The sequence below is a fragment of the Rhinoraja longicauda genome, chromosome 25 (assembly GCF_053455715.1).
Source record: "Rhinoraja longicauda isolate Sanriku21f chromosome 25, sRhiLon1.1, whole genome shotgun sequence".
Lineage (NCBI taxonomy): Eukaryota > Metazoa > Chordata > Chondrichthyes > Rajiformes > Arhynchobatidae > Rhinoraja > Rhinoraja longicauda.
The window spans coordinates 18128761-18154706 of record NC_135977.1 but is presented as its reverse complement, the minus strand read 5'-3'; the positions used below and the strand labels follow the sequence as shown (position 1 = coordinate 18154706).

The 25946-nt window shown below is 47.4% G+C and overlaps 1 protein-coding gene across 1 annotated transcript in view; it reads left to right on the top strand.

The window, feature by feature from the left end:
• scarf2 (scavenger receptor class F, member 2) overlaps positions 1-25946 on the top strand; it is a 74877-nt gene that overhangs the window by 27159 nt on the left and 21772 nt on the right. Inside the window, 3 exon segments of the mRNA XM_078421883.1 lie at positions 637-765; positions 19160-19263; positions 24146-24263. Of these exon segments, the coding sequence (XP_078278009.1) occupies positions 637-765; positions 19160-19263; positions 24146-24263 (351 nt within the window).

Below are 25946 nucleotides of genomic sequence, written 5' to 3'. Positions count from 1 at the left end.
CGACTAGGCTTGTATTCACTGGAATTTAGAAGGATGAGAGGGGATCTTATTGAAACATATAAGATTATTAAGGGATTGGACACGCTAGAGGCAGGAAACATGTTCCTAATGTTGGGGGAGTCCAGAACCAGGGGCCACAGTTTAAGAATAAGGGGTAGGCCATTTAGAACGGAGATGAGGAAAAAACGTTTTCACTCAGAGAGTTGTAAATCTGTGGAATTCTCTGCCTCAGAAGGCAGTGGAGGCCAATTCTCTGGATGCTTTCAAGAGAGAGCTAGATAGAGCTCTTAAGGATAGCGGAGTCAGAGGGTATGGGGAGAGGGCAGGAACGGGGTACTAATTGTGAATGATCAGCCATGATCACATTGAATGGCGGTGTTGGCTCGAAGGGCTGAATGGTCTACTTCGGCACCTATTGTCTAGAACAGTAGAATGACAGAGATCATAGTACAGCACAGGAACAGGCCCTTCAGCCCACAAACCAGAAAATGATTACAGGGATCATTGGCATTTTTATGATTGCTCATATTTGGAGGTTGATTCTGCTGATTGATTGTTAGAGCATCTCTGGAGAATATTTAAAACTCATTGTGTTTTCTTTTGGTTTGGTCGTGAATGATTTCTTTCTGTTGTCAGGTGTGAGGTAAAGTGCCAGAATGGTACCTACGGGGAGAACTGCAACTCAGTCTGCACGGATTGCTTCAATGGGACCTGCCACTTTGTAACAGGAGAATGCATCTGCCACAAGGGTTTCCATGGCCTCTCGTAAGTACCGCACAACAGTGCGCAACACCCTGTATTGACGTGGATAGGACAGGTTTAGAGGGAGTCACGCCAAACGCGGCAATAGTGGGACGCACATAGCTGGGGCATCTTGGTCAACTTGGGTGAGTTGGGCCTGTTTCCATGTTGGATGACTCAGTGACAATATGTATTCCTTGATGTGTCTGGCGATACAGTGCAGAATAGGCCCTTCTGCCCAGCGAGTCAGCACCAACCCGCGATAACTGTACACTTGCACTATCCTACACGTGAGGGGCAATTTACAATTTACCAAGGCCAATGAACCTAAAAACCTGTACATTTTTGGAGTGCGGGAGGAAACCGGTGCTCCTGGGGAAAACCCATGCGGTTACAGGAGGAAGGTACAAGGACAGCACCCGTAGTCAGGATTGAACCCTGCTCTCTGGCGCTGTAAGGCAGCAACTCTACTGGTGCGCCACCGTGCCACCCTGTGTCATCAGGCAAAGTGTTAGCATGTGGTCAATAGATATGTACAAATGTTCGATGCCCTGACATTCTTCTGCGAGGTCCCAGGACGGAAATGTCCAATGCAGTGCTAAATAACTGGGCATTTACATGCGTGTTCTGTGCTCTCCAGGATATACCGGATGTCTAACAAGAGGCATGATCAATATTCCTGTTCTTGGAGAGAAAAGGCCAAAATTTGTTTTGTAGAGGAAAAAGGTGCCGGTACACATGCTTAATAAACGTGCGCGTAACTTGGTTTGGAAAACAAGATAGTGGCACGTAACATTTTCAGATGTGCGAGTGCACACAGTCACGACAGAAGCACCAGGGCTTTTGAGATTGATGCTGTTAGATCACCGCTGGCACATCCCTTGTTGTGACTTTGAACTCTACGTTTGGTTGCTGAATAGATCGCAAATTTGCAGATATTTGAGAATGCCAGACACAACTTGTCCACGCTGACTAATATGAGCCCCAGTGGGGCCCAGGTACACATGCTGCAGATGATTGGGCTGGGAGGCAAGTAGTTCCAGATGGTGGCCTGTTGTTGCATGAATGAAAGATTTACTTTAGCTTTCATCGAGGACCAGCAGTTAAAACAACAGCAACAACCTTCTGAATAATGTCAGACCCGACTCAAATTACATCTTAAGCCTTGCCATTTCTTGATGCTGTGACTTTGCAGCAGCCACTTTGCAAACGATTTGGTGATCTTGTTCGAGCTCACCAAGGCTTCTGAGGTCATTTGCAATGACGTGCCCACTACTGGATGGCACAGTGGTGCAGCTGGTGGAGCTAGTGTAAGAAGGAACTGATGCTGGTTTACACCGAATATTTTAAAAAAAACAAATGCTGGAGTAACTCAACGGGTCAGGCAGCATCTGTGGAGAAAAGGAACAGGTGACGTTTCGGACCGAGACCCTTCATCTCACTGACATTTGATATCCGGGATGAAGGGTCTCGAACTGAAATGTTACCTGTTCCTTTTCTCCACAGATGCTGCCTGACCCGCTGTGTCTATCTTCAGCTGGTAGAGTTGCTGTGTCCACAACTCCAGCATCCTGGTTCACACCTGACCACTGGTGGCCGTCTGTGTGGAGTTTGCATGTTCTCCCCGTGACCGCAAGGGGGTTTTCTCCGGAGATGATGGTGTCCCCACTCATCCCAAAGGCGGATGGGTCGGGTCGCTCGAAGCTGTCCCGGATGCGTGGGATAGTGGTTGAATGTGGAGACAGTCGTCGGGAAAGTGGGGAGAACAAGGGGCAACACAGTGGCTGGAGCTGGTAGAGCTGCTGCCTCACGGCGCCAAGACCCGGGTTCAATCCTGACCTCTGGAGCTGTCTGTGTGGAGTTCAGGCAAACTGCACCAGTGCTCCCTGTGACCGCGAGGGTTTCCTCCGTGTGAACAGAGAGCAATACCACAGAGCATCAGGCCCTTCGACCCGAGCGAGCCTTTCCCCAAGGGGAGGGGAATCAAGAACTAGAGGGCGTAGGTTTAGGCTGAGAGGGGAAACATTTAATGGGAGCCTTAGGAGCAGTTTTTTCACATATTGGATGTAATGAATGAGCTGCCAGAAAAAGTAGTCGAGGGAGGTACAATGAGCAGATTTAAAAGACAGACAGTAATATGGATAGGAAAGATTTAGGGGAATAATGTGAAAATGGGACTAACCTAGATATGCCATCTTGGTCAGCATCAAAGATACTAGAGGAACAAGATGGACCACTCCGTTGAAATCGCCTATACTGAAGTGTAGTACGCAAAGGAGCGTAACGTTTTAGTAAGCAAAACCCGCCGTTCACTATGCCTCTCGCAGTGTAATCAGTGTTTTGGGGGAACAGTATGTGTGATGATACCATTAAAATGCAGAATATATCTCATCTATCAATTCACAGATTTTTGTTATTTTTCTTTTTAAATGTTTCTGCAAGTTTCTGCCTACTAAAATGGCGCCATGACATACTACGTGTTTTAAGGGTCGAGTGGTCTGTCTTGTTCCTCTAGTAGCTTTGGTCAGTATGGATGAGTTGGGCCAAAAGGTGTATTTCCGTGTTGTATGACGATAACTGTAAGTGGTCTGCATGGACTCATTAGGCAGAAGGGGGTTTTACTCTGTTCTATGGCTCCATGAGAGGTCTTTACTGTACATGAAACCCTAGCTCCACATCATGGCATCAACATCCCTGTTCTCTCAGAGTCCAATGTGGCATTAACAGCCAGCGATTCCTGTCTACTGATCAGTAGGTTAGGACACCTTGGAATTACAGAGAGGCTCCACTTCAACTAGTCCTTTGAAGGGAGGAGGTTCAGGAAAATTATCAGGTGTCTATAATAGCTTGAGAGTTTAGACTTTAGACTTTAGAGATGCAGTGTGGAAACAGGCCCTTCAGCCCACCGAATCCACGCTGACCAGTGATCACAAACTGCACACTAACATAGAAGCATAGAAAATAGATGCAGGAGGAGGCCATTTGGCTCTTCGAGCCAGCACCGCCATTCATTGTGATCATGGCTGATCATCTACAATCAGTAACCTGTGCCTGCCTTCTCACCATATCCCTTGATTCCACTAGCCCCCAGAGCTCTATCTAACTCTCTTTTAATTTCATCCAGTGAATTGGCCTCCACTGCCTTCTGTGCCCGAGAATTCCACAAATTCACAACTCACTGAAAAAGTTTCTTCTCACCCCAGTTTTAAATGGCCTCCCCTTTATTCTTCGACTGTGTTCCCTGGTTCTGGACTCCCCCAACATTGGGAACATTTTTCCTGCATCTAGCTTGCCTGGTCCTTTTATGATTTTATATGCTTCTATAAGATCCCCTCTCATCCTTCTAAACTCCAGTGAATACAAGCCTAGTCTTTCCAATCTTTCCTCAATCTTTCCAATCTTTCCTCATATGACAGTCCCTCAATCTCATGAATTAACCTCATGAATTTATGCTGCACTGCCTCAATAGCAAGGAGGCCCTTCCTCAAATTAGGAGACTAGGGACAATTGTACAATTATTACGCAGCCAATTAACCTACAAACCTGCAGGTCTTTGGAATGTGGGAGGAAACCTGAGGGCCCGGAGAACACCGATGTGGTCCCCGGGAGAAGGTACAAACTCCATACAGGCAGCACTCGTAGTCAGGAGCCCGGGTCTCCGGCGCTTTGAAGCAGCAGCTCTACCACTGCATAGGAAAATATGGATCCAATTTCTAACCTAAGAAGTTTAAAGGCTGCAGAGTGAATAGCTTTGAAGTCAAGATAATGGGCCAAAGCTGTTGAATTCCCAAAGATTTTGGGATTTTACGCACACACTTGCTTTTGGAATATCTCTCTGTTATCTAATTTGAGAGCAAAGAAATCTGACAGAGTAACGTATTTTTTAATCAGCCCTGGTTGCACCATTCTGAAATATATTTTGCTTGGAACATAGAACAGTGGAACGCAGAATCAGGCCCTTCGGCCCACAATGACTGCACTGAACAAAATGCCAAGTTTAAACTCACCTTCTCTTCTTGCACGTGCTTTCAAGAGAGAGTTGGATGGAGCTCAATGATAGCGGAGTCAGGGGGTATGGGGAGAGGGCAGGAACGGGGTACTGATTGTGAATGATCAGCCATGATCACGTTGAATGGTGATGCTGGCTCGAAGGGCCGAATGGCCTGCTCCTGCACCTATTGTCTATTGTCTATTGTGATCCATCTCCCTCCATTCCCTGCACATCCATGTGCCTACCTGAAATTCTCTTAAACGCCACTATTGTATCTGCCTCCACCACCACCGCCCCTGGCAGCACGTTCCAGGCCCCCACCACTCTCTGTTGAAAAAATATCTTGCCCGCACATCTCCATTAAACTTTGCCCCTGTCACCTTAAAGCGATGCTCTCAAGTCTTTGGCATTTCCATGCTGGAAAAAAAGTTTCTGTCCACGCTGACGTTGTCCCGGTTTGAAACGTCACCCATCCGTGATCTCCAGTGACGCTGCCTGACCCGCTGAGTTACTCCAGCATTTTGTGCCCCTCGGAATGTTGTAAACTTCTGACAAGCCTCTCCTCGGCCTCCAGAGCTCAGCCTTCAGACCCAAAGGAAGAGGCTGTGAAATTAATGGAGCGAGCGGGTTTTTCCTGGGGTTTTGTGTGGACCCGTGCTCTTCCTGCAGTGAATGACAATCTGACTCAGCCTCTGCCAGACTGGCTGAATGAATAACAATCAGCGTTCCACGACACCGTCGGATTCAACGAGACCTCCAGCCTGTCGGTCCCGAGGAAGTGGCTGCTGAATATATTTCCTGCCCCTCGGCTTCTGGGACCACCGCGAGCAGGAGTCCCGGGGTCAGGGGAGCTATGATATTTAAAGCCCTGCCATTCTCATTTCTCCTTTGCAGGAAGCACAGCTGTGTGTGGCTGCACAATAGGTTGCCGATTCACATCTCCTGATTTTTGCACTGATCTCCTGCCTGGGCCATTGGAACTGCAAACCAAGAATAAGTGTGCCCTCTGACAGATAATGTTCACAAGTTCACAAATTAGGCCATTCGGCCCATCTAGTCCGCTCCGCCATTCAATCGTGGCTGATCTCTGCCTCCTAATCCCATTTTCCTGCCTTCTCCCCATAACCCTTGACGCCCATTCCAATCAAGAATTTGTCTATCTCTGCCTCAGAAATATCCACTGACTTGGCCTCCACAGCCCTCTGTGGCAATGACTTCCACAGATTAACTACCCTTTGACTAAAGTTGTTCCTCCCCATCTCCTTTCTAAAAGTGCGCCCTTAAATTCTGAGGCTATGACCCCGAGACTCCCCCACCAGTGGAAGCATCCTTTCCACATCCACATCCAGTTCATAGGTTGTAGGAGCAGAATTATGCCATTCGACCAATTAAGCCAACTTCGCCATTCTAACAAGGCTGATCCATCTTTCCTTCTCAACCCCATTCTCATGCCTTCTCCCCATAACCCCTGACACCCCTTGATCCAGCCACTGGATGGACAGGCCAACGTCTTCAGGCAAGATTAGAGGCGGTGGTGTCTGTTTTCTAATCAATACCTTGTGGTGCTCAGACATGCTCCCCGGACCTGGATTATCCGACTGTCCGAAGTGTCGCCCCTACCACCCACCGAGGGAATTCACCTCAGCTATCCTGACAGCAGTCTACATTCCCCCCCCTCCCCCCACATCCCACACAGACATCAAACTTGCTGTGCACGAACTGTACTCCACTGTTATAACCTTGAGATAGAACACCCCTGGCCCTAGCTGGAGACTTTAAACAAGCCGTCCTCAAGGGCATGCTACCAAAGTACTACCAGCGTGCCTCTTGTCCCACCCGGGGCCAGAACACCCTCGACCACCGCTACACACCAATACAAAATGCTTCAGTCTGACGAAGGGTCTCGACCCGAATCGTCACCCATTCCTTCTCTCCAGAGATGCTGCCTGACCTGCTGAGTTACTCCAGCATTTTGTGATAAATGCTCACTGAGTTACTCCAGCATTTTGTGAATAAATACCTTCGATTTGTACCAGCATCTGCAGTTATTTTCTTATAAATACAAAATGCTGCAGACTGAAGAAGGGTCTCAACCTGAAACGTCACCCATTCCTTCTCTCCAGAGATGCTGCCCGACCTGCTGAGTTACTCCAGCATTTTGTGATAAATGCTCACCCCTCTGTCCCATCAGTCACATTTTGGGAAATCTGTTCACCGAACTCTGCTTCTGCTCCCTGCCTACAAACAAAAAGTGGAGCAAGAGGATCCTGTGCAGAGAGTTGTGACACGCTGGCCAACGGACACGGATGACATCTTACGCGACCTGCTTTGAGTCAGTGGACTGGTCCATATTCAGGGGCACCGCAGCTAAGCTGAATGTGTACCCCACTGCCGTGACTGACTTCACCAGCGAGTGCGTGGAAGACTGCATGCCGACGAAGGCAATCGAGTGTTCCCCAACCGGAAACCATGGATGAACCGCGAGGTACATTCACAGGTGAAGGCCGGGTCCGCTGCATTCAAGTCAAGCGATCCCGAGCGGTACAAGAAAGCCCGCGATGATCTCCGCAGAGCCATCATGGGTGCCGAGACAATACCGGGGCATATTCCCCCGGGCACATGCAGAGTGTGGCACGGTTTGAATACGATAACCTGCTGCAAAGGCAAGGTCAGGCAACATCATTGGTGGTAGTGCAGCCCTACCTGATGAACTGAATGCTTTCTGGGCTCGCTTCGGGCAGACGGCCAACAGGACGGTGACACCTGGCCCTTCATACTCCAGTGTGCCTCTTCCCAGGGTCACTGTTACTGAGGTGAGATTGGTCTTCCTGAAGGCGAAGCCATGGAAAGCAACTGGCCCAGACGGAGTTTCTGGCCATGCCCTGGGTAGCTGCACTAGCGAGAGTATTCACAGACATTTGTAATCTCTCCCTACTCTGTTCTGAGGTGCACAACTGCTTCAAGAAGACCACCATCATCCTGCTGCCGAAGAAGAGCAAGACCTCATGCCTAAACGACTACCGTCCAGTGGCCTTGACAATCGCCATCATGAAATGCTTGGAAAATCTAATTATGGAAAGCATTAAATCCAGTCTACCAAACGGCCTTGACCCACTGCAGTTCACCTCCCGCCACAACAGATCCACGGACGATGCCATCGCCCCGGCCCTAAGCTCATCCCTGGAGCACCTGGATAAGAGAGACGTCAGACTCCTGTTCATTAACACCATTATACACCACCAAGCTCATCACCAAACTCGCGGGACTTGGAGTCAGCTGGATCCTCGACTTCCTGACCAACAGACCAAAATCAGCGAGGATTCATCCTCTACGATCATCCTCAACACTGGTGCTCCGCAAGGATGCATTCTCAGGCCCCCTTCTTGAGTTCCTCAGATTCACCACCCTCTGGCTAAAGAAATTCCTCCTCATCTCCTTCGGGCAAAGTAACTGCTCTGGCCCAAGCGTGAAAGAGTGGTGGCAAAGTCGCCGACAAGAGTTGGGCCTGGATGGTCCGAGAAGTCTCCCAGTTACAGAGGTCAATAGGATAAAGATTGCTCTGGATACCAAGCGATCTCCCTTCCACCACCACCAACGTATCATTGAAGGCTTCCAGAGCTTTCTTTCAGATTCAGGAGGAGGCCGTTCTGTTAATGTTTTAATGTTGGAGAGGCAGTGAAGGCCAGAGGTGTAAAGAAGAGAAAAGGGAGTCAGATAAAATGGCGGTAGAGTTGTTGCCCCACAGTAGTAGACACCTGGGTTCAATCCTCGGGTGCTGTCTGTGAGGAGTTTGCATGTTCTCCCTGTGGCTGCAATAGTTTCCTCCGGGTGCTTCGGTTTTCTCCCATATCCCAAAGGCGTGTGGGTCTGTCGGTTAATCGGCCTCTGTAAATTGTCCCTAGTTAGTAGGGAGCGGATGAGAAAGTGGGATATTATAGCGCCTGTGTGAGCGGGTGGTCGATGGCCGGCTTGAACTCGGTGGGCCTGTTTTCATTGCTGTACCTGTAAACCAAAATTAAACATCCCTCCCACCACAACTAAAGTATTTTTGAAAGCTCCCAGAGCAGTATTTCAGATACTGGAGGGAGCCACTCTGTGAATGCTTTTATATCAGAGAGGCGGTGAAGGCTGGAGGTGACAAGGTGACAAAGGGGAGTCAGATAAAGAGAAAAGAGGAGGAGTCAAATGTACAGGCAGTGGGAGCAAGGGGACCTATTCCATCAGTTAATCCACAAGGATGTTTATCTTCTACATTTCATGCTTGCCATCCTTACCTCAGCCCATCCTCTGCTGGAATCATTGACATTCTTTTGCTGGCTGCACACTCCATTTCAATGTCTTTTTGTTGAACTTCCAACCTGTTGTAATCATGTCCCAATTTAACCATGAACGTGCCACCCGTATCCTGTCCTGCAGTAAGAGAAGATCTCCCTTCAACTTAACCCCTCCTCCTATCTCCACTGCAAAGAATTAAAACATGAGAGGAATAAATCGGGTAGATGCACAGAATCTCTTGCCCAGAGTAGGGGAATCAAGGAGCAGAGGACGTCGAATCAAGGTGAAGGGGAAAGGATTTACTGGGAATCTGAGGGGTAACTTTTTCACACAAAGGGTGGTGGGTGTATGGAACGAGCTGCCAGAGGAGGTAGTTGAGTCTGGGACTATCCTAACATTTAAGAAACAGTTAGACAGGTACATGAATAGGACAAGTTTGGAGGGATATGGACCAAACCTGCGGCACGGTGGCGCAGCGGTAGAGTTGCTGCCTTACAGCGAATGCAGCGCCGGAGACTCTGGTTCGATCCTGACTTGGGGGGCCGTCTGTACGGAGTTTGTACGTTCTCCCCGTGACCTGCGTGGGTTTTCTCCGAGATCTTCGGTTTCCTCCCACACTCCAAAGACGTACAGGTATGTAGGTTAATTGGCTGGGCAAATGTAAAAAAAATTGTCCCTAGTGTGTGTAGGATAGTGTTAATGTGCGGGGATCGCTGGGCGGCGCGGACCCGGTGGGCCGAAGGGCCTGTTTCCGCGCTGTATCTCTAAATCTAAAAAAATCAAACGCAGGCAGGTGGGACAAGTGTAGCTGGGACATTGTTGGCCGGTGTGGGCAAGTTGAGCCGAAGGGCCTGTTTCCACATTGTATCACTCTATGACTCTATGAGTCTATGACTCTATGTCCACTCATCTTCCCATCATCTCTCCCTATCCCTCCCCTCCGCCGATCCCTCAGGACATCTTATTGGTGTTATCAGATGTTACTCATTACTGTTGTTCGATGGGCTGCTTGGAGTTAACTCTCTCTGGCAAGAATAAAGCAAATGAGAGCATTTGAGACCGCATGCTTTTCCACACTTCAGCACATATCCCGTATTCCCAAATTGCTCCCTGCACAGTGGAAAAAGGAATAGAAAAAGGACCAATTTTTTTTTTGGCAAAGTTGGAAATCTGAACCAAACCCGAGTCTGCTTGCAGAGGGGAATAGATAGGATGAATGCACAGAGTATTTTTGGCAGGTTCGATAGTTACTTCTTTGGCACATGTACCTAGATACAGTGAAATGCTTTATTTTGCATACAATCCTGTAAAATAATACCAGACATAGGCGCATAATATAATCTCCTCCACCTCCAGATTCAGGGACAGTTTGTTCCCAGCTGTTATCAGGCAATTAAATCATCCTACCACAACCAGAGAGTAGTGCTGAACTACTATCTACCTCGTTGGTGACTCTCAGACTATGCTTGATCGGAATTTACTGGCTTTACCTTACACTAAACGTTATTCCCTTATCATGTATCTATACACTGTAAATGGCTGGATTATAATCATGCTGACCGGTTAGCACGCAACAAAAGCTTTTCACTGTACCTCGGTACACGTGACAATAAACTAAACTAAACTAATCCTACGTAAGTAAAAGAGTGCAACGATTGTCGTGTTAAAAATAATAGGTAAATTGTTGCCACATTTCCAGAGCCATCTTGCAGATTTTAAGAATCAAAGTTCTTAAAAATATCGAGTCTTATCTTGGCCTTAAAGGCCATTGTCCAGGTGGCGGCACTTGGTCGTTGATGTAGGGGTCACATGGTCGGTGATGTAGGGTGATGTAGGAACCCTGCAAGGCTGTTGGTACCCTGCATTGCGGCTCTGCCACTCTGTAATCTATATGCGTTTCCCTCTACTCTGTTTTCCTCTCTTTAGATGCTGACTGGTTTGCTGTGTATTGTAATACTTTATCTTGTGCATCAAAGCACAGTTCCGTTTAGTCTGTTGTCACGTGCGCTGAGGCACTGTGAGAAACATAGAAACATAGAAACATAGAAACATAGAAAATAGGTGCAGGAGTAGGCCATTCGGCCCTTCGAGCCTGCACCGCCATTCAATATGATCATGGCTGATCATCCAACTCAGTATCCCGTACCTGCCTTCTCTCCATACCCCCTGACCCCTTTAGCCACAAGGGCCACATCTAACTCCTTCCTAAATATAGCCAATGAACTGGCCTCAACTACCTTCTGTGGCAGAGAATTCCACAGATTCACCACTCTCTGTGTGAAAAGAAAACTTTCTCATCTCGGTCCTAAAAGACTTCCCCCTTATCCTTAAACTGTGACCCCTTGTTCTGGACTTCCCTAACATCGGGAACAATCTTCCTGCATCTAGCCTGTCCAACCCGTTAAGAATTTTGTAAGTTTCTATAAGATCCCCCCTCAATCTTCTAAATTCCAGCGAGTACAAGCCGAGTCTATCGAAGCTTTTCTTGCGTGCTGACCAGACATGCGGAAAGTGAGTGAGACATTGAATTGATTTTGAGCGGGTAGTTGGCAGGTCTAGTAGGTCTTTCTGGGAGGGATGAATGAGGTACAAGGTTTGTTCAGGGCACTGGAGAGATCTTTTCTGTAGCTTTAAAATAGCATTTAGAGTCCTTAATATTTGGTGTGAAAGAGCATGGGTGAAGAATGCAGCTTTTATCAGTACAATACTCGCTTGGTATTGTGGTTTAGTTTGGTTTCGTTTAGAGGTACAGTGCGGAAACAGGCCCTCTGGTCCATGCCGACAAGCGATCACCCCGGCCATTAGCACTATCCTGCACACACACACACACACACGCCAAGTCAATTAACCCAACTACACTAGGCCCAGCTGCCTATGTTTGGCCCATATCCCTTTAAACCTTTTCTATCCATGTACCTGTCCAAGTGTCTTGTAAATATTGTTATAGTACCTGCCTCAACTAAGCCTGAAGAAGGGGCTCGACCCGAAAAGTTACCTATCCATGTTCTCCAGAGATGAGGTCTGACCCACTGAGTTACTCCAGCACTTTGTGTCCTTTTACGTATTAACCAGCATCTGCAGTCCTTCGTTTCTACCTCAACTACCTCCTCTGGCAGCTTGTTCCATCTACCCACCACCCACTGTGTGAAAAAGTTGCCCCTCAGGTTCAATTATTTCCTCTCTCACCCTAAACCTATGTCCTCTGGTTCTTGATTCCCCTACTCTGGCTAAAAAAAACTCTGCGCATTCAGCCTATCCATCCCCCTCCTGACATTACACACCTCTATAAGTTCACCCCTCAACCTCCTGTGCTCCAAGGAATAAAGTCCTAGTCTGACCAACCTCTTCCTAAAGCTCAGGCCCTCAAGTCCTGGCAACATCAAACTAAAACATGCAAAGACCTTCGGGCAGTTGAGCCACAGTTTGGATTGTCGAGTTATCAATGGTTGGCAGGAATGTTTGTTCATCAACCAGAATGGTTCTATATTCATTAAACTATGATAAGTATGTCAGAAAACCCTTGGCAACATAGAGTATTGAGCCTTAAGCTGTTGTAAAGCTCTGGCACAGTCTGCTGGATCACAGAGTCATCTTACAGCCTGAAATGTGTGCATTTCAATGATAAATATCTGGCTTTTTTTCTGAATGGAAGCTGGGCAGGCTAACTGATTACATTGTGAAAAAAGTTCTGACTGTCTACCCTATCTATGCCTCTCATAATTTGTATATAAAACTATGAGAGGCATAGATAGGATAGATTGTCAGAAACTTGCTCCTACGATAATCAAATACTACAGGGCATAACTTTAAGGTGAGAGGGGAATCTTTATTTTAGTTTAGTTTAGAGATACCCCGTGGAAACAGGCCCTTCAGCCCACCGAGTCCGCACCGCCCAGCGATCCACGCACATTAACACTATCCTGCACATACTACGGTCAATTTTACATTTACGCATTTATACCAAGTCAATTAACCTACAAACCTGTATGTCTTTGGAGTGTGGGAGGGAAGCCGAAGATCTCAGGGAAAGCCCACGCAGGTCACGTGGAGAACATACAAGCCCCGTACAGACAAGCACCCGTGGTCAGGATCGAACACGGGTCTCTGGCGCTGTAAGGCAGTAGCTCTACCACTACACCACCATGCCGCACCTAGGAGAAATGCAGGACAAGTTTTTTACACAGAAGATGGCGGGTTCCTGGAACACACTGCTGGGGGATGGTGGTTGAGGCAGATGTGATAGTTGCGTTTAAGAGACTTTTGGATAGGCTCGTGGATATCCAGGGAATGGAGGGATTGGGATCACGTGCAGGCAGATAGGAGATGGTTTGGCTCAGATATAATGGGCCGAGGGGCCGATTTTTGTGCTCTACATTTCTCTGTTCTTTACTTCTCATTTGTTTCCACCTGCCCTCTGCTTTATGTTGAAATCAATGGTGTTCGATCATAAGAAGCCTGTGTGTGCCCACTGCCATCTACAATGAACCGTCCAGAGTGGCCTACTGTACCAATAACAGAACCACACAATCCTTACTTGCAGCAGAATAACAGATCTGTAAATACAATAAACAGAATATATATAATAAACAAAAATTCAGTAAACTAATAACCATATTACCAGTGCAAAAAAGATACCCATCTTGCAACCAAACACAGTCCATAGAAGTTCATTTGTGTAGGAAGAAACTGCTTTACACCAAAGATAGACACCAAATGCTGGAGTAACTCAACGGGACAGGCAGCATCTCTGGATAGTAGGAATGGGTAACGTTTCGGGTCGAGACCCTTCTTCAGACTCAAGTAACTCAACGGGACAGGAAGCATCTCTGGATGGAAGTAATGGGTGACGTTTCGTGTCAAGACCCTTCTTCAGTCTGAAGTACTTTCAGTCTGAAGAAGGGTCTCGACCCGAAACGTCACCCCTTCTATCCAGAGATGCTGCCTGTTCCGCTGAGTTACTCCAGCAACTTGTGTCTATCTTCCATAGAAGTTGATAGTCTAGTTAGTGTTGTGCAGTGCACTGAGAGCCTGATGGTTGTTGGGGAGAACAGTTCTTGTACCTGGAGGTCACGGCTTTCAGGCTCCTGTAACTTCTTCCCGAGGGTAGAAGTGAGATGAGAACGTGGCCGGGGTGGTGTGGATCTTTGATGATGTTGGCTGTCTTTTTGAGGCGGCACCTTCTATAAATCCAATAGTCAGAATTGAAGTTTGAAAATAGGTAACCTCTGGTTGATGTTCCTCTCACTACCTGCACCATGGATGGGGTTGCCTGTAGGTTTGGCAGCACAGCGATTAGCTGCATTGTGGCTGTACTGAAGTGTCAACTCAGTTTGAAATGGTTTGAAACCCTTGAGTAAAATTTGAACCCGTGACCTAGTGACTCCAAGGGGAGCAAGCTGTCACTAAGGAAGGCTGACACTTGACCTCAATGTCAGAAGAGTAGCTCTGAATCTACCCCTTACCCACCGCCTCAACGCTGAGTTAAACGCAGCTCGACGCTCGAATCAGTTAAACCAGTTAAACGCAGCTCGAATCAGCCTTTCATGTGGTTTTGTTTAATGAAGGAGCCACAAACTGCGAGGTTGAAGCTGGCTCTGTGTCAGAGCGTTAGGTCGGTTGGAAAGTGCTGGAGTGTGGAGTTTGTGCAGCAGCAGATTGTTCCACTCTGAGCCTCTGGGGCCAGAGATGGGGCGGATGGAGGGGGGGGGGGGGGGGGGGGGGGTAGGGGGAGGGTGGCGGGGTTAGTGGGGGCAGGGTAAATACTGTGTTCATGTGTCTAATTTAGCTTTGGCATGTAAGGGCTGTCTGAGTCTTCAAGGAGATTTTGAACGGATGTTGCACAAAAGAATCCAGCTGGACTATTGCCTGAATCTCGCTGCTTCCTCACCTGCTCTGCACTCTTTGAGTCCTGATGTTTGTTTTTAATGGGGGGATGAGATGGGAGGATGTGGAGGGGGAGCGCTGGTGCCTGCGTTTGAAGGATTGTACATTTTACGGTCACAGACCAAAATACATATTCCTTTACCCTTGTGGTCAACCTTCAGTCATGCCGGGATTTGCAAAATGCAGAAGTGGAAAGATCTTCGAAACTCCAGAGGAAAAAAAAAAGTGCCGCCTGACAGGAATTTGTTTTGACATTAACATCAATGGATCTGCTGTTTTAGAATGCTACTTGCCTCGACCCCTCCCCGTCTCCCTCTCCTCTCCTCTCCAGCATTCCTTGGCTTCGGCCGAAATGTTGCTTCCAGCTGGGCAAACTGAATGATTCCATCGCAACCTTTCACAGAACAATTGGCTGCAAAAGTGGCTGTGAGCTTTCAGCGGAGGATGGCTGCCGTTGGAGTCAGCTTGCTGCAGAGCTTGGAGAGAACAGCTTGAATTCTTTTTAGCCCTTGCCAGATAGTGCAGCAAAACACCACAGTCTGTGCAGTAGCCCTGAATGCGGGTGTTCGCGCTGTGGGCTTTTGGAGTCATGGAGCTCTGTGGCACAGTAACAGGCCCTTCTTCACACTCCAGTCTGAAGAATGGTCTCGACCTTAAACGTCACTCTAAATTCCCCAGAGATGCTGCCTGACCCACTGAGCTTTACTGTGCCTTATCTTTGGTGTAAACCAGCATCTGCAGTTCCTTCCTAGACATGGGAACAGGCCCATCAGCCCAACCTGTCCATGCCGACCTAGGTGAGCTTGGTTGGGATGAGGGAATTGGAAGCAGAGCTGCTGTTGATGAATTAGGAGTCTTTCATAGGTGACCTTCTTAACCAGGTGTTCCAGGGATGAGAGTAGGGAGATGACTTGTTGTGGCAGTAGGCGAACTATTGCGGAACAAGGCTGCTTTCATGGAGTCAGAGAGCCACATTATCCACGCCAACCAAGTTGGCACACTGGGCTAGTCCCATTTGCCAGTATTTGGCCCATGTCCTTCTACCCCTCTCTATTCATATATCAGTCAGAGTCTGAAGAAAGGTCTTGACCCAAAACATCACCCGTTCCTTATGTTGAAAGACTGGAGCGACTAGGCTTGTATACACTGGAATTTAGAAGGATGAAAGGGGATCTTATCGAAACGTATAAGATTATTAAGGGGTTGGGCACGTTAGAGGCAGGAAACATGTTCCCAATGTTGAGGGAGTCCAGAACAAGGGGCCACAGTTTAAGAATAAGGGGTAGGCCATTTAGAACGGAGATGAGGAAAAACATTTTCAGTCAGAGAATTGTGAATCTGTGGAATTCTCTGCCTCAGAAGGCAGTGGAGGCCAATTCTCTGAATGCATTCAAGAGAGAGCTAGATAGAGCTCTTAAGGATAGTGGAGTCAGGGGGAGAAGGCAGGAACGGGGTACTGATTGAGAATGATCAGCCATGATCACATTGAATGGCGGTGCTGGCTCGAAGGGCCGAATGGCCTACTCCTGCACCTATTGTCTATTGTCTATTGTCCAGAGATGCTGCCTGTCCCACTGAGTTACTCCAGCATTTGGTGTCTATCCTCGGAGTAAACCAGTACCTGCAGTTCCTTCCCACACAGACCAAGAATTATGAGTAGACTCTGACAGTCCTTCCAGATGAAGCAGAGGTTCACTTGCACCTCCTCCAACCTCATTCACTGTATCCATTGTTCAAGATGTGAATTCTTATACATCGGCGAGATCAAACGTAGACTGGGCGATCGTTTCGCTGTACATCTGCGCTCAGTCCACCTGAACCTACCTGATCGTCCAGGTTGCTAAACACTTTAATTCTCCTTTCCATTCCCACACTGACCTTTCTGTCCTAGGTCTCCTCCATTGTCAGAGTGAGGCTAAATGCAAATTGGAGGAACAGCATCTCATATTTCGTTTGGGCAGCTTACAGCTGATCAATATGAATATTGATTTCTCGAACTTCAGGTAGCCCCAGCATTCCCTCTCTCTCTATCCCATCCCCACCCAAGTCACACTAGCTTCTGTTTTCACCCAAACAAACAGCTAACAATGGCCTGTTTCCTTTATCGTTGTTACTTTTTTGCATATTTTTCATTCATTGTTCTTTATTTCTCGACATCATCTCTCGTTTCCCTTATCCCTAACCAGTCTGAAGAAGGGTCTCGACCCGAAACATCACCCATTCCTTCTCTCCAGAGATGCTGTCTGTCCCGCTGAGTTACTACAGCTTTTTGTGTCTATCCAAGAGTCATGAGGTTGTTTTAACCTGCTGATCTTAGTGATGAGAACAACAACCATCAAGCTCTTAAAAATTGCACAACACTGCCTCAGCAATCTTGATCTTCTGTTGACGGTATCTCTGGGTGCATGACGGACTTTGGTTTTGCACTATTATGGTTACCTCGTTTCATGGTTATTAATTGTTGTATTTTTGATTAGTATAAGAAAATAACTGCAGATGCTGGTACAAATCGAAGGTATTTATTCACAAAATGCTGGAGTAACTCAGCAGGTCAGGCAGCATCTCGGGAGAGAAGGAATGGGTGACGTTTCGGGTCGAGACCCTTCTTCAGACTGATGTCAGGGGGGCGGGACAAAGGAAGGATATAGGTGGAGACAGGAAGATAGAGGGAGATCTGGGAAGGGGGAGGGGGAGGGGAAGAGAGGGACAGATGAACTAGCTAAAGTTTGAGAAGTCAATGTTCATACCACTGGGCTGCAAGCTGCTCAGGCGAAATATGAGGTGCTGTTCCTCCAATTTCCGGTGGGCCTCACAATGGCACTGGAGGAGGCCCATGACACAAAGGTCAGACTGGGAATGGGAGGGGGAGTTGAAGTGCTTAGGTGAAAGACCCTGGGCATCCACCCTGTCTACTCCCTATATATTCCCTACATATTGCCTATTTTACATATGACTCCGTATTTATCTGTGTGTTATCGCTTTTGCAGGCGTGTAAAGCTGCAGCGAGTAAGAATTTCAATGTTCCGTGGCAGGCACACATGCCAATTAAACAATCTTAACTCTGAGAATGAACATGAAAAAAATAAATTGGTGATGACAATCTGAAATAAAACAGAAATTGTTGGAACTGCTCAGGGGGTGAGGTCGCATCAGTCCGGGAGTCTTTCTGAACCATTAACTCTGTTTCTCTTTCTGTTGGAGGTTAAGTGAATGCTGACATTCTGTAATGCCAGCAGTCCAATTCTGTTTCTCAGTATCACTCAAAGTTCCCTCCTGACAGTCCCCAGTACTTGGAGTTACTGTTTGGCCTTTTGTTCAGTTTTGGTCGCCCCGCTGCAGGGAAGGTGCCATTAAGCTGGAAAGAGCGCGTAGGAGACTTACGAGGATGTTGCCAGGACTTGAGGGCCTGAGCTACACGCAGGCTGGGCAGGCTAAAGGCATGCAGCGCCAGAGATCTGGGTTCGATCCCGACTGCGGGTGCTGTCTGTGCGGAGTTTGTACGTTCTCCCCGTGACCACGTGGGTTTTCTCCGGGTGCTCCAGTTTCCTCCCACATTTCCAAAAACATGCAGGTTTGTGGGTTGGAACTGCAGATGCTGGTTTATAATGAAAGTGGATACTAAATACAGGATTAACTCAAGAGGGTCAGATGCATCTCTGGAGAACAGGAATACAGTAGGTGAGGTTTCAGAAATATCTCCTATTCCTTATCATATCATATCATATCATATATATACAGCGCGGAAACAGGCCTTTTCGGCCCACCAAGTCCGCGCCGCCCAGCGATCCCCGCACATTAACACTATCCTACACCCACTAGGGACAATTTTTTTTTTTTTTTTACATTTACCCAGTCAATTAACCTACATACCTGTACGTCTTTGGAGTGTGGGAGGAAACCGAAGATCTCGGAGAAAACCCACGCAGGTCACGGGGAGAACGTACAAACTCCTTACAGTGCAGCACCCGTAGTCGGGATCGAACCTGAGTCTCCGGCGCTGCATTCGCTGTAAAGCAACAACTCTACCGCTGCGCTACCGTGCCGCCATAGATGCTGCCTGACCCGCTGTGTAAATCTGGCATCTTGTGCCTAACTCAGATTTGCAGGCTAATTGGCTTCTGTAAATTGTCCATAATCTGGAGGAGAGAACTGGTGCGCGGGGATCGCTCGTTAGCACGGACCCGGTGGGCCGAAGGGCCTGTTTCCACGGTGTCTCTCTAAAACTGAAAGCTGTTTCTCCAACATTGACCTCTCCCTTTCCTTCTCCAGCTGCAACATGACCTGTCCCTCGGGGCTCTACGGAGCCAACTGTGCCCACCCTTGCCCCTGCATCGAGGCCAACTGTGACCCTGTCTACGGCACCTGCATCCTCGGTAAGTGTCTCCGGGTCTCTGGGAAGGTTTTGGGGAAAGAATGTTTATTTCAGAGCGAAGCTTTGGCAATGGTTTTCCCACTGGACGGGGAAGGAGTTGCAGTGTCCGTGAAACAAACCATCGGTCAGTTTGCTCAAGGATTGAATAATGTAGTGAAATGTTGATTTTCAAAAACGACCCCTGGGCCTGGATGAATTCCAAACCAAGGGCCTATAATTTAAGCTCATCGTTGCTGTAACAGATGAATGGAGTCAGACATTGTTCATTCTGGAGTAACCGGATCTACTGTTCAATACAAAAAACACCATGTCTTACGTTAGTTTAGTTTAGTTCAGAGATACAGCGCGGTAACAGGCCCTTCGGCCCACCGAGTCCGCACCGACCAGCAATCCCCCGCAGATTAACACTATCCTACACACTGAGAACAATTTATATTCATACCAAGCCAATTAGCCTACAAACCTGTACGTCTTTGGAGTTTGGGAGGAGACTGAAGATCTCGGAGAAAACCCACGCAGGTCACGGGGAGAACGTACAAACTCCGTACAGACAGCACCCGTAGTCAGGATCGAACCGGAGTCTCCAGCACTGTAAGGCAGCAACTCTACCGCTGTGCCACCATGCCGCCCTTGATCTTGGCATCATGTTTGCATTTAGGTTTAGGAGACTTCTGGATAGGCACATAGTTGTGCAGGGATTGGAGGGATGCAGATTGTGTGCAGGCAGGTAAGAGTTGGTCAGCACAGACATTGTGGGCTGAAGGGCCTGTCCCTGTGCCGTGCTGCTTTATGTTCTACGGTTGCTCATGGAGGCTGAGATCATTCACTCAGGTGGGAGATGGCATAGTTGATCGGTATATGAGCTGAACTTTGATGGGGGACCTTCCACCCATTTTAATTTGCCAACAGACAGAGAGGAAAAGGAGGAGCTTGGGCAGCGGAGGCATCTACTGTGCCTGGGGGGTTCTAGATAAAACTCCGAGCTCCTTGGCCAGGTAACAGTGGGATGGTTGTTTGTGCAACCCTGCCAGTCACTGGCAGCACAGTTCGAGGTGGTCTTCAAGCTGCAAATCCGGAGGAAAACGAAGAAGCACAGATGCGCAATAGACAATAGGTGCAGGAGGAGGCCATTCGACCCTTCGAGCCAGCACCACCATTCAATGTGATCATGGCTGATCATTCTCAATCAGTACCCCGTTCTTTCCTTCTCCCCATACCCCCTGACTCCGCTATCCTTAAGAGCTCTATCCAGCTCTCTCTTGAATGCATTCAGAGAATTGGCCTCCACTGCCTTCTGAGGCAGAGAATTCCTCAGAATCTTAGCACCTCTCTCAGAGTCAGTCTGAAGAAGGGTCTCAATCCGAAACCTCACCCATTCCTTGTCCCCAGAGATGCTGCCTGGCCCCTCTGAGTCACCCCAGCATTTTGTCCCTGTCTTCTCTCAAAGCCGAAGCTCCGCTGAGAACTGCAGCGGGACAGGCTGCACGGCTTAACAGTGGCGGGATTGTGAATGGAGCAAAACTCTGCGGCATTATTTTCGAACCGATCCTCTCAAAGAAAGATGTCCATTGATGGAGCGGCTGAAGGTTGCAGCTTGGGCTGTGGATGTAGCCCCCGGGATCATGCTGCCTGATGACAGATCAAGGACACTCTGTCAATGGAACGTTTGTCCGGGTTTTCCCTCAGTTTGGATGCCCTGGTGCCAGTGTATGAAAGAGCAATCACATGGGAGCTCTGCCAGACTCTATGTTTGTCTGGGCAGATGACCGAGTATAATAGTGCACAGATGACAGGGCTGTGTGCCCCATCAATGGAAGCAAATCTGTGGATAAGTGTTGTGTGCTACTGATACAGTTATTGCTGAGCCTTCTTAGCGAGATCATATCACCTTATCTGTTAAAAACATGTGAAATAAGAGCTGGAGTAAGTTTGAACGCTCGTTTTGCTCGTGGCCAAACCCTGGGTAGTTTTCTCTCGGAGCATCAGAGGCTGAGGGTAGGCCTGATAGGAGAAGATAAAATTATGGGAGGGGTATGAGTGTGTGGGCAATCAAAATCTTTTTTTTTCTCTGGGGTAGAAATGTCAAAGATTAGAGGGCGTGGCTTTAAGGTGAGAGGGGCAAAGTTTAATGGAGGTAAAATTTGCACACAGGTGGAGAGGTTGGACAAATCAGGATTGTTATCTCTGGGACACCAGAGTTTGAGGGGAGACCTGTTAGAATTCTATCAGTGTTTGACTCCACCACCACCAGGGCGGCACGGTGGCGCAGCGGTAGAGTTGCTGCCTTACAGCGAATGCAGCGCTGGAGACTCAGGTTTGATCCTGGCTACGGGCGCCGTCTGTACGGAGTTTGTACGTACTCCCCGTGACCTGCGTGGGTTTTCTCCGAGATCTTCGGTTTCCTCCCACACTCCAAAGACGTACAGGTGTGTAGGTTAATTGACTGGGCAAATGTAAAAATTGTCCCTAGTGTGTGTAGGATAGTGTTAATCTGCGGGGATCGCTGGGCGGTGCGAACTCGGTGGGCCGAAGGGCCTGTTTCCGCGCTGTATCTCTAAATCTAAAAAAAATATCTAAATCACCCCTGACAGCGCATTCCAGCCACCCACCACCCACTGTGTAAAATATTAGGGTGGCACGTCTCCTTTCAGCTTTGCCCCTCTCACCTTAAAGCCACGCATTCTAGTCTTTGACATTTCTATTCTGGGGAGAAAAAAAAGTCCTACCTGCTCTGTCTATGCCTCTCATCATTTTACATACCTCTGTCAGGACTCCCCTCAACCTCAGGCATTCCAGTTTGTCCAACCTCTCTTTGGAACTAGTACCACCTAATTCAGGCAGTAAACCTCTTCCGCACACTCTCCAAAGCCTCCACATCTTTCCTGAAATGGGGAGAGCAGAACTGTATGTTACATTCTAATAAAGTATGAACCCCTCACTCCATCAATCTGGTACCATTCCTCATTCCCAGCCTACGATAAATGGATGTGATCCCCATTTTTAAGCAGCAAGTGGTGATATTCCTAATTTCTTTGTAAAACTGTAATCCCCATTTTTAAGTAGCACTAGACCAAGTGTTGGGCCCAAACCTCTCCTGCATTGATGCAGCACCCCCTCCCCTCCTCCTCCACCACCCCTCCCCATCCACTCCCCTACCCCCTTCCCCTCCCCCCCACTCCATCCCCCTCAACCCCACTTATTCCCCCTCCCCCATCCCTCCCCCCCCTCCCTCCCTAGGACAATAGACAATAGACAATAGGTGCAGGAGGAGGCCATTTGGCCCTTCGAGCCAGCACTGCCATTCAATATGATGATGGCTGATCATTCTCAATCAGTACCCCGTTCCTGCCTTCTCCCCATACCCCCTGACTCCGTTATCCTTAAGAGCTCTATCCAGCTCTTAGATAGGAGATAGATTTAAACTTTAAAATGTGAATAACTTTAAAAATATAACACCGATTTCAATGAAACGTCTTCCATTAGCACCAAAGGGACAACGGTGAGTAAGGTGGGCCCAAAATTGTTGCGCTATCGTGTACCGTTTTGGCTGTAGTTCAGGAACAAACAAACAAACAATCGAGAGTTTTAGTAAATAGATGTGGTGATATTTCTCATTGTAAAACTAGACACAAAACTCTGTAACATCCTATCAACTTTGTAATTTTCAGTTCGAAACTGATACTCTGTGTATTTCATAATGGAAAAATTCAATATAAAAATCAGTTTCAAATATCCACATCCTTCATTGTAACTTGTAGGAAGGAACTGCAGATGCTGGTTTAAACCGCAGATAGATACACAAAGCTGGAGTAACTCAGCGGGACAGGCAGCATCACTGGAGAGAAGGAATGGGTGACGTTTCGAGTCTGAAGAAGGGTCACCTGAAACGTCACCCATTCCTTCTCTCCAGAGCTGCTGCCTGTCCCGCTGAGTTACTCCAGCTTTTGGGGTCTATATTCATTGTAACTTGTTGATCCATCCTGGAATCCAATTTGGAAACTGCCCTTCTGCCCACTGAGTCCGTGCCGACCTGCAATCATCCGTACACTAGTCCCATCCTTCACACCAGGGACTATTTACAGAGGCCAAGAAACCTACAAACCTGTACGTCTTTGGAGTATGGGAGGAGACCGGAGCACCCGGAGAAAACCCACGTGAGAATGTACAAACTCCATAAAGACAGCAGAGGTAGTGAGGATCGAACCCGGGTCACTGGCTCTGTAAGGCAGCAACTCTACCACTGCGCCACAGTGTCACCCTGTTGTGCTTAATAAAGTAGATTCTTGATTAGGAAAGGCGTCAAAGGTGATTACTGCACATTTTGGTCAAATGATGAGCAGAAATAGCCGAGATAAAGAGCTCTAGTTAAAGAGTAAAATAATGTTTGAGGGATAGTTAGTTATAACTGCACATTTTGGTCAATGAAAAAGCATGCAACACCAGACCTGGTGTGGCACAAGGAGACAGAATTATAATTAATGACCGCTGAATGAAGGCATCCTTAAGTATTAGCAATCGGAATATGGTTTAAGTTTACATTCCCTTTGAGGGAGAGAAGCATGAATACAAGACTTGTAGCTGAAACTTAAATCAGGGAAATCCTGAGAGCCTGAAAGTAGAAAGAAGCTAATGTGAACAGGGAAATTAGGTTACAAGATCAATGAGTTGAGATAGACTTAAAGGGAATCTTTCAGAACACTAAGAGAAAAGATATATCCAATGAAGGAGGAGAATGGGGTTGAGAGGGAAAATAGATCAGCCATGGAGTGAATGGCAGAGCAGACTCGATGGGCCGAGTGGCCTAATTCTGCTCGTATGTCTCGTGGAGAGGATGCAGGTTGGTCTGTTTCTTGGGCTGCTTACCTCTCTTCCTCTCGACGCAGGTTCCAATGGGCGAGTTGGAGTGATCGCGGCTGGCTCTCTGATCCTGTTCCTGCTCCTCCTGCTCCTGCTGTTCTCGTGCTGCTACTGTCTCTGTCACAAGAAGAATCAAGGAAATGAGTGAGTACTCCACCACGCAGGTAGAGGGGGTCAATTCTCAGACAAAAACGCTCCCAATCTCTCAGCTCTTTTAACATAGAAACGTAGAAAATAGGTGCAGGAGTAGGCCATTCGGCCCTTCGACCCAGCACCGCCATTCAATATGATCATGGCTGATCATCAAAAATCAGTACCCCGTTCCTGCTTTTTCCCTGTATCCCTTGATTCCATTAGCTCTAACAGCTAAATCTAACTCTCTCTTGAAAACGTCAGACTATCACCATTGTTTGAGTTTAGTGCCAACTGATGAGATGTTTGGCTGCTCCATCTGTTGTAACAGGTCATTTGAGACTTTACTTTATACTTTAGAGATACAGTGCGGACACTGGCCCTTCGGCCCATCGAGTCCACGCCGACCAGCGATCACCCCATGCGCTAACACTATCCCACACACTAGGGAGTTTTTATAATTTTACTGAAGCCAATTAAGCTACAAACCTGTATGCCTTTGGAGTGTGGGAGGAAACCGGAGCACCTGGAGGAAACCCACATGGTCACAGGGAGAATGTACAAACTCCATACAGACAGGATCAAACAGACAGGATCCTCCATATAGTCAGGATCAAACCCGGGTCTGTGGCGCTGTAAGGCGGCAACTCTACCACTGCGTCACTGTGCCGCCCCAAAAATGACCTTCCTGATACCTTCTAGATCATTGATATTTCTCACTTCATACACTGGTCCAAAATGACAGCAGGATGATATAGATTGGGACTTCAAGGTGTTGAAAGGACATTATACTTTGGAAGTACAGGAAGGTAGGAAAAGATAGTGAGTGGCTCTGTTAATTCAGGATGGTCTTTGTTTAATAGACAGGGATCACAACCTTTCAGAAGCCCAGGAAATGGAGGCAATTTGTGGAAGATAAGAGATAATAAAGGCAAGAAGTCACTTTGTGATCGGTATATAAAGCCCCGAACGATAAACAGATGGCAGGACAGAGTATAGTGGAGGAAAGAATGGGAGCTTGAGATAAAGGGGTAACAATAATGTTGGAGGATTTTAATCTCCATATCGGCAAGAAAAATCAGATGAGCAGAAATAGCCGAGATAAAGAGCTCTAGTTAAAGAGTAAAATAATGTTTGAGGGATAGTTAGTTATAACTGCACATTTTGGTCAATGAAAAAGCATGCAACACCAGACCTGGTGTGGCACAAGGAGACAGAATTATAATTAATGACCGCTGAATGAAGGCATCCTTAAGTATTAGCAATCGGAATATGGTTTAAGTTTACATTCCCTTTGATGGAGAGAAGCATGAATACAAGACTTGTAGCTGAAACTTAAATCAGGGAAATCCTGAGAGCATGAAAGTAGAAAGAAGCTAACGTGAACAGGGAAATTAGGTTACAAGATCAATGAGTTGAGATGTAGCGATAGACTTAAAGGGAATCTTTTAGAACACTAAGAGAAAAGTCAATGAAGGGGAAAAATACCATGGGGAATTCCACCAAATGTGGTAAATGAGAGTATCAAACTTATTGAAAAGCATATAATTGCAGAAAGATGGTTGTCAGATCAGAAGGTTCAATTGAATAAAAAGAACAGCAAATGTTGCCTAAAAGATTAATAAAGAAGAATTAGTGTTAGCTACAGCGAGCTAGAAATGCATGAACTGATATATATATATATATATATATCTA